This window comes from Equus caballus, chromosome 11 (assembly GCF_041296265.1).
Source record: "Equus caballus isolate H_3958 breed thoroughbred chromosome 11, TB-T2T, whole genome shotgun sequence".
Classification (NCBI taxonomy): domain Eukaryota; kingdom Metazoa; phylum Chordata; class Mammalia; order Perissodactyla; family Equidae; genus Equus; species Equus caballus.
In genome coordinates, this window is record NC_091694.1 from 48,162,790 (window position 1) to 48,171,932 (window position 9,143).

Genomic DNA, 9,143 nt, shown 5'->3' on the forward strand with positions numbered 1-9,143 from the left:
ACACTCAGCTGTGCTCCCCTGGGCACCTTTTCCTGACCCTTCCTTGCGCTGCTGGATGTTTTAGAAACTGAGAGTAAGAGGTTTACCGTATGTATGGTGCCCCAGGAAGCAGAAGGTGCGCAGAGCAGGGGAGCTGACCGACACCAGCCCCGGCTCTGCCTCTCTGGATGTGGGTCTCCTGTGCTGCCATGGGGAAGCCCTGGCACCAGGCACCTCAAAGGCTGATGGGAAATTAACTAAGAAGCAGAAATGGCACATGGCATCCAGGAGACTTGATCTTTATTTTGTTTCCAGCCCAGTTGAGGGAGATCAGCAGAGGATGGCCCGAAGGGGAGCATGGAGATGCCAGCAATAGCCTGCAGTCTGCCTGCCCTGCTCTTGGGGCCCAGAGCCTAGGCAGGGGCTTGGCGTTCTTCCACCTGTCCGTCCCAGGGCTGCATCTAAACTCAGAGCTGGCCCCAGGCCCTGCTGCTCTTTCCGTATCATCCTCAGTTTCCTTAGCTGAAAAAAGAGCCAGAACTCGAGTCTGGGTCACTGACCGGGCCAGAGGTCGAGGCCCTGAGCCAGCAGTGAGCACATAATTGATGCACACTCTTTATGTGCTCCATGGCTGCTGGGCCTGCTCTGCCACTGCCTCCAGGCTCGAGACCCCACGCCCCATCCCCTGCCAGACACCTCTCCCCGCTTAGAACCCCTGGAAGGGGCAGCAGTCATGGGGGACACTGGAGACATGGGCATGCTCTGCATGGGCTGCCACCTGGAGCAGGGTCCCTTGGCCACAAATGCTGGGGCTCTCTGTTGGTCCTTGCTGGGCCTGGGTTTGGGACCCAGCCAGGTGGCTGAGCAGGGTACGAGTCATGACTTTGGCCACTGCGGGGGTCCCTGAAGCCACCAGCCCCAACACATCAGCCTCTGTGTCATCCAGGCTGCTATGAAGGATGAGGGGGCAGGCCCAGACATTAGGTGCAGACTTCACCACCAGGTTGCTGAGTAGAACCCCAGTGCTTGGGGACAGGTGTCCAGAGCCGAAGGAGCTGTTGAGCGAGGAGGTGAGAAGGAGCACAGAGCCGCTGCTGTCCACAGTTGCCAGGACACTGCTCACGGGGGTCACCGTTGCTTGAAGGAGTGGTGGGCAGGGGTCAGAGCTGGGCCCTCTGGAGTGTAGGGCCGCCTGCAGCAGTGTCAGCAGTTCTGGGCCAGCTGAGGGGCTGGGGGTGGTGAGCAGGATGCCCTGGGGCACAGGGAGCTGCAGTGCTGGCTCCAAGGTGGGCATGGGCCCAGCTGAGGGTCCCTCCAGCCCCAGGTCTCTGGCCAGCAGACCCAGTAGGGCCTCCCCAGCAAGGTCTGGGGTGGGGGCGAGGGCTGCCCTGCGTAGTACAGCTGCCAGTTTGGGGTTGATGGCTCGGGCCCCAGGGCCCAGGGGCCTCCCATCAGTGTGGCAAAGGAGTGGACAGAGGCCCTTTGTGCCCTGGGCTGCCAGAGCCCTGGCCAGAGGTGCGTCCACCAGGAAGCCCTCCTGAGCCAGCGTGGTTGGGCCCACCAGCAGGCGTGGCCAGGGCAGGCGGCCGAAGCGTGTGTGCAGCAAGCGCAGGGTAGGCAGAGCGGAGGGCAGCCCCAGGCCGGGGACCAGGGTCTGGGCTGGGCCTGACGTCAGGGCAGTTGAATTGCCTGAGGAGCTATTGTAGAAGAGTCCCCAGAACATGGCACCTGGGGGAGACAAAGGGGTCACCCAGGGGTCAGTGGCACTAACTGGGGTCAGGGTTACTCAGTAGCCCCAGATGGAGGGTCACTGACTTAGCCTGGGATCAGGAGTTCCTGACTAGGCCAGGGGTCAATAACCAGGCCTGGGGTGAACTTCACATGGACCTGGGATCAAGGTTCACAGCCAAGTTTGGGGCTACTGCTCAAGTCCTAGGTCCTGCTCACTCACCAGCCTTGAGGTCAGGGCCACTGACTCCCTGAGTTCTAGGTCACCCATCAGGCCCAGGGTTGGGGTCTCTGGGGTTGTGGGTCACTGACCTAGCCCTGTGGCATGAGGATGCACCACTGCCAGACACAAAGCTGCTCCAACTCCGGCGTCCACGACATTGCCCCCAGCAACAAGGAGCTCTCGGCCCAGGTGGGAACATGTGGCTGCAACAAGGAACGGACTGTCACGGGGAAGGGCCTGGGACCAGTGACCCTGGCTCCTCCCCTCCCCTGAGCTGCTCCCAGCACTGACCTGCAGGGCTGATGATGGCTCCATGGTGGTATACTCCGGGGTGGTGGGCATGCCCGCTGGGCGGAGGGGCCACAGAGCCCAGGGTTTCTGTGGAGCCACCCTGGGTGTGGAGTTGCCTCACAGCCAGGGAGAAGCCAACGGCCAGCAGCAGCAGGGCGGCGACTAGTCGGGCCCAGGCTCCGGGCAGGCCACCAACCTCGTTCCTGTCGAGAGGGGTGTCCTGAGCCAGAGCTGGGGCAGGGGACACCCAAGAGCCCCAAGAGACCCCAGAGAATATTTCCCACAAGGTTTGGTCTTGCTTGCAGGAGAAGTACAAGTTCACCAAGGAGGAGGGCCTCCTGGCGGAGGGCACAGCACGGATGGAGACATGGAGTTGGGAAGGAGCTTGGGGAAACTGAGGACAGCTAGGGAAGAAGTCTCTGGAGAGGGGGTTGGAGAGGCAGGGTGGGCCAGTCGGGAAGGAGGCCTGAGGGGGTCTTGGCAGGCCTGAGGAGCAGGGCCCAGCCAGGTGTATGTAGCCAGGTCCAACCTGCCCAGCAGGTGCCTCTTGCACCAGCAGTGGGGGTTGGGAACTTTTGACAGGGCAGCTGGCAGGGCAGGCCTGGCACGAGTATCTCTTCAGATGCACAGACCTTGGGTTGACGGTGCTGGCCAGGTCTGGGGCTGCAGCCTAGGTTCCTGGCATTCAATTTCCTGGAGCTGAGTCGAGACAAATTTGCCTGGCCCCACCGAGGGGCTCCCGAGGGAGAGACTTGTTAGCCTCAGGCCTGAGTTGCTGGGTGCCCAGACCCCTCCCTGACTCACCCAGAGGAGTCCTGGGGCCTCCAAGTGTCGAGAATGAGTGTCTCTGCTGTCCCCTCCTCTTCCTCCTCAGACTCCAGGCCTGGGTCCCAGAGCAGCAGCTTCTGGTAGCGCACAGGCCCTGCTGTGGGCTCCATGGCCCCGCCGTGCCCGCCCCAGCCCTCCTGCCTGTCAGCTTTCCAGGCTGAGTCTGTGGAGGCCCGGCCGGAGCCGGGCGGGTGGGAGGTGGAGGCAGCCTTGGGGAAGGGTGGTGTGGAATCTAGAACAGGTCTGGGCAGAACACTGGGCCAGGGAGGCTGCCTGTGAGCCTGCCCCATTAGGGCACAGGCCTGCTCCCGGCAGCGGACCCCGCCAGGAGCCGGAGCTCAGCGAGGTAGGGGGAGCCCGGTCCTAGGGCCATGGCCACAGGCCTGAGACCCAGGCTGCCCGCTGGTCCCCTCCCTTTAGGGGATGGCGCCCTGGATCCCATGGCCTATCCAGGACTCTGATCTATGGACAGTGGAGCTCGAATTAGAACTACAGTCACCTTGTGGCCTGGATCAGGGTTCAGCATGTGACTAGGTTCTGGTATGGGAGCATCTGGTGCCAGGCTGGGGCAGGGCTCAGCCTGAAGTCACTTCAGGGGTCCAGATTTCTCTATCTGGGGAGCAACTTGGGTGACGAAGGGCACATCATGTGGCTCCTGTCCAGCAGGTGGCGCCACAGACCTCTTGGCAAGGCCCAGCCCGGAAACCACCAGTTTCCCAGCTCCTTCACTCTGGGATGCACAGCAAGAACCTGTTCTGTGGCAAAAGCATACAGCCTCAGAGAGTGCTGCAGGACTAGTTACGGACTAGTCTCATCCGTTCTCTAGTCATCCCTCTGCTGACCACTCTCTACCATGACTACCTCAAACCTCCGTCTCCCATGCCTCAAACCCCGAACCCTCCGAATGGCACTCTTAGCACACATCTTGCCTCCTGCTTCCCACAGATGAGTCACAGCCGACACAGGAGTCCCCATAACCACCCCCAACTACAGACCTGTGGTCCACGCTGCTCTCCCCTCCCCACCTGCTGCAATGGAAAAGCCCTTCCCCGCCTCTGCTCCTGGCTCCAGCCCTCCCACCTCTTGCCTCCTGCTTCCCCGGGGACCTCACTCTCTCACTGACCCTTTCTCTCTTGTAGCTTCGTGTTTTCTTATTAGTTCCTTCTCAACAACGTTTAAGCAGGGTCGAGTGCCCAGAAATTCCTTTCCTAGGCGTGCACCCAACAGACATGTCCCGGGATGTTCATAGCAGCACTAGTCGGAATGGTCCCAAATCGGAGCGTGCCCACACACCCACCCGTCATCAGAGGAATGAGTGGCGCAGGCACACGATGGAATACTCTGCAGGGGAGAAGGAGCGAGCTGCAATCGTATGCCATAATACAGGTGGAACTCACAAACACGACAAGTGAAAGAAGCCAGACCCGAAAGAGCACATACTATTTGCTTCCATTTATATAAAGTACAAGAACAAGTAAAACTAGTCTCTGCCATTAGAAGTCAGCTAGTGACTAGGGGAGGCACAAGAGGCCTTCTGGGGTGCAGGCGATGCTGGTTTCTTAATCTGATGTCGGTTACATGGGTTCCTGATTGTGAAAGTGCATCCACATTTACGACACACGCACTTTTCTGGAAGTATATTGTGTTTCAATAAAAAGTTAAAGGAAAAAAACCTCAAGTATTTTCTGCATTAGAACAACCACCATAAAAATCATCCCTTAATCCCTCTCGGCCCTCCAGCCACTTCCCTTTCTCTGGGCCTCTTCACAAGCTGTGGAGTGGTTCTCTATGATGAACACCGGAATCACTGTTAATTCAGACTGCAGGCCTCTGTTCCCAGAGATTCTGACTTTGTAGGTCTGGGGTAGGGGCCAGGAGTCTGCTCACCCAGCCCCCAGGTCATGCAGCTGCCTCCAGGCCAGGAACCAACTTTGAGTAGCACCCATCTACAAAAGATCATCGTGTGCCCCTGCTGTCTGCACTTCCTCGCCTCCCTTTTTTTTCTCTCAGCCCTCTACAAGCTGGTTTCCACCCCCAAATGCCTAGAGAAAACTTTGGTTTCCAGATTTTCTGATTTCTTGGACCAATAAAAAACAAACCAACCAATCAAATGGAGATACCAGTGTACAGTTGCCACCTTTTTATTTTGCCAAAGGTGTGTGTGGGGGGGGATCACAATTAACATCTGCTCTCATTTCATAAAAGAATTTGATTTCATTTCCCGTTAACACAGTGTGGGAAGGTTATAATCTGGGAGTGAAGGTCAGTCCTTCCTTCCTAAGAAAAGGCGGTTGGGAACCTTGTGTGTCTGTGCTGCCCCCATCTCCTGCCCCATCCTCAGCCTGGCCTCTGGGCTCCTAGCTCGGGCTCCCTTTGTCCAGCAGACATGACTCTTTGGCCCCTGTCCAGCCAACATTCCTCTGCTCTTAGAGCTGTGTCCCGATGAGCTTGTTGGGCCCAAAACTTCCACTGATTTGGTTCCAGGGACTTTTCCCTCTGTGGGCCTTCTCACTGCTGCAGCTCTGGGCCTGGACAGAGCTGCCCCTACCCGCCCAGAGATGGCTGCTAGCTAAGCTCCCGTGAGATGCCAGCCAGGCTCTGGGGGTGAACGGGGGTCAGGCCAAGGCGGCTCCAGGGGCAGATGGAACCACTCATTTTAGTGGGAGCTGGGAATGGCATTGGCTTCTGGAGATCTGAATCTGGTCCAGTTCCTGCCACTGATTCAGTGTGTGACCTCAGGCGAGCTGTTTAACCTCTGGGAGTCCTGACTCCACTTCTGTAAAATAGGGTCCAACACTGTTTATCCTTCCAGGGTTGCTATGACAATTCAACAAGGAAATACATTTAAAGCATCCGGGCCAGTGACCAGTACAGAGTGGACCCTCCAAAAACATGAGTCCCTTCCTCTCTGTTCTATGGGCCTCGATCTCACATGCTAAAATGCTGTGGATAATCCCCACGCCTGCAAACACACACACACACACAAACACAGTGTGGCTCTAAGGCTGAAGTGTAGGGCTGTAGATTCATTCATGCCTTTATTCATTTCCTCATTAATTCCTTCATTCACTCTCTCACCCTAAGAATTCTCAAACTTATCCTAATGATTCTGTACCTTAGAATCACCTGGTAAGCTTTGCAAGCTCCTAATACCCAGGCAGATCAATTAAATAATTAAATCAGAATCTTTAGGCTGGAGATTCATCAGAATGCTTTTAAGGCTTCCCAGGTGTTTTCAACATGCAGCCAAGGTTGGGAACCACTGCCTTATCTAGCCCGTTAGTCCAGTGATTCCACAACTGGAATCACTTTGCGTGATACTTTAAAAATATGAATATGCTGGCCCCTCCCCTCTCCTAGTCCCACCCCGAGGGAGTCCGTATCTCTGGAAGCGAGCCTTAGTCATCATGACAGTTTTGAAAGCTCCCCAGGAGATTCTAATGTGTAGCCGGGTTTGACAATTGCTGCTTAGAATAACACCCTTGCAGGTGGGTTGATCATTCATTGAGTCCCTCTTCTGAGGTTCGTGGGCTGCGGAGGGCCTTGAGGAGCCTGGCAACAGCTAAAGGCTGGCTGTCTCCCAGGCCACAGGGTATCACCTCTGACCTCCACAGCCCTGGCTGCTCCTCCAACCAGAAGAGATCCCGGAGGTGAGGGCCCAGCAATCAGCTTTTCTCCAATCCCTTCAAGCTGACTTTCCCACTCAGCATCTCTCTGGCTCAGACCTGTTGTGTGTGTGTGTGTGTGTGTGTGTGTGTGTGTGTGTGTGGCCACGCACATGTGCAAGCCTTTCTCCAGGCTGACTTTCTAACTGGCCCCTGAAACATGCTGAGGTTTGACTCTGATTATAAATTTGGAGACAAGGAAGTGTGATGGGGGTAGAAGAATGGGCTTTTCCTTGCAGGATGACTCTCTGGAATGTGGCAGAATATTGATTTTTGTTTTTAAATCCACTCCAGGTGATTCCAGTTGCAGAAACCACTGGAAAGTGTTTTTGAGCAAGCTGGGAACAGCCTAAACAGAAAGAGGAGGCAGTATTAGAATGAGTATATGCCATTTGCTGGAGTAATTTGCATTCGGGAGAGAGAAATACCCCTATGTTTCAGGGATTATTGGATGCTGGCTCTAAGCTAATAATTTCTGAATGCTACTGTGGTGCACTAGTTAGAATGGGGACTTATGATGATTAGGTGATAAAGGGAAATTTGACCTATGTATTCTTCATGGCAAGTCTTGGCGAATTCTTACCTCATCCTGTGGCTGTTTCCACCCTTTCTGAGGATGCAGTTGGAATAAATACACTTTGCAACTATCATAATCTTCACATTCTTTCTCTAATTTATAGAGAAGAGACTTTATCATGGTAAGAGCCATGTGGAAGCCGCTGGAGGGCCCCCTCTATCCGCAGAACAGCAAACCAAAACCAATACTGCATTCCTGGTGGAATTGCAAAGATGGATGCTACCATTGAAGACTTGAAAGATGAAGGGATACCGAGTCCTGTCATATTTCAACTTAATTTGGTGGATTGTACAATGCATAAGCAGACGGGTCTTGGAAAATTACAGTATATTTAGTAATCAGAGGTAAGTCAACTTGCAGTGCTATTCCAGGTGTTTCTTTATTGAGGAAAATCAACACAGACCCTGGCAAATGCTTTGTTCTCTATCCCAATAAGCAGAGAATCCAGAAGTCATTGTTCTTGCCTGGTAGGGATGACAGTACACTTTCACAATCCTGCCCCACTCATGGTAACACAGCATCCAACGTTCGGTGTCAGGGATACAAGCTGTGGCATCTGGTGCCCAGGTGAGGTGGAAGCAGGGGTGCCTTCCCAGACAGCTCTGCAGCGTGATTTTGGATGTTGGTCCTGGCTGCCTAGCCCCTGAGTCAGTTCTCAAACAGCCCCCTCTCATCCCCTTTTTGGAGACCACAGACCTTTCATAAATTTATTTTCTACTTAATTCAGGCAGAAGTGTGTCTTTTGCTTATAAGATGTGGCCCGCAGCTGCAAAGGGCAAGGAATGACAGGTACTGCCAAGGTTACTTGGTTGTTTAAGTGATCAAAGTTTACTGATAAAGGGAAACAGAACAAGGAGCAGGGATAAAGGGGAACAGCAAATCGGTGCTTACAACATCCACACCACAATCAGCCGGGGAAGTCCCAATGGTTTGTACGGCAGGCGGGAGTGCCGATTGTCCGGGTCTGAGGCAAAGCATCCTTTCCTCAGCGAGACTTCCAAATATTTTATGCCTGTGACTCCCTTTTATCCTAAGGTTTCTCTGGGTTCCGACTCAGGCTTTTAGACATTTGGATATTTTGAGTTATTTCTTCTTGTTTCCACTGATGGGGTGTTTTTATCTTTTTTGTTCCCACAGATGGGATGTTTCTAAAGTCCTGTCAGGTACCCATCAGGGTGGCCAGCCCAGACAAGGAACATGATGCAGGACATATTTTTTGTAACTTGTGCCTTAGAGTCAAGGCCGAAGTGGCCATCTTTGGCCCCGAGCCCAGACGCTTTCCTTTGTGTGGGGCCCAGGACCAGCGTACTCTGTACACAGGAGTAACACTGAGTGATGCGCATACTTCCAGCGGTCCCTGGAGAGCAGCACGCATCCCACGCAGCCTGCAGTGGGGAGCAGGGTGCTGGTGGGCCAGGTAGAAGCACCTCATCTGTCACAGGTGCAAAGGCCCTAGTCATGTAAATAGGCAAAGAGGACATTTGTGCTATCCCCACTCTGCTGGCTCCCAGAAAGAGTGTGTCTTAGACCCAGACTTAGAACGGGGGGCCGTCAACTCCAGTAAGAGGTCATCACTAGGTCAATTTTTTTCGGTCTGAATATTTCTGAAGCAAAAGGCCTGATCAGGAGGCATGTCTGGTGTCCCTTCCCTGGCTTCCTCGAGTTCTGCATTCACAGCATTTATCTCTTGTCCAAAAGTGCTCCAGTCGTCTTTGGGACCCACCTTCTCCGGCTGCTGGGAGCCTTATTGGTCTCACACATTACTGACTGTAGTGCGTTTGTCAAGTTTCCAGCTGCCTACTCTCTATTCTGATTCCTAATGGCATCCGAATGTTCTACTGGGGAATTATTT

At 54.4% G+C, this 9,143-nt stretch overlaps 1 protein-coding gene across 2 annotated transcripts; it reads right to left on the minus strand.

Moving 5' to 3' along the window:
• Positions 1-262: 262 nt before the first annotated feature.
• On the minus strand, positions 263-4,226 carry GGT6 (gamma-glutamyltransferase 6). 2 transcript variants are annotated; one of them, XM_070226480.1, is made up of 5 exons: positions 4,173-4,226; positions 3,026-3,804; positions 2,222-2,424; positions 2,020-2,133; positions 263-1,707 (listed from the first exon to the last, which is right to left on the minus strand). In XM_070226480.1, exons 2-5 carry the CDS (start codon positions 3,337-3,339, stop codon positions 686-688), a joined length of 1,653 nt encoding a protein of 550 aa, XP_070082581.1. In that variant the 5' UTR covers positions 3,340-3,804; positions 4,173-4,226; the 3' UTR covers positions 263-685. The 2 variants fall into 2 exon arrangements, with proteins under 2 accessions (XP_070082581.1, XP_001504782.5); XM_001504732.7 differs by lacking the exon at positions 4,173-4,226 and having other exon boundaries at positions 3,026-3,250.
• Between the last annotated feature and the right edge of the window lie 4,917 nt (positions 4,227-9,143).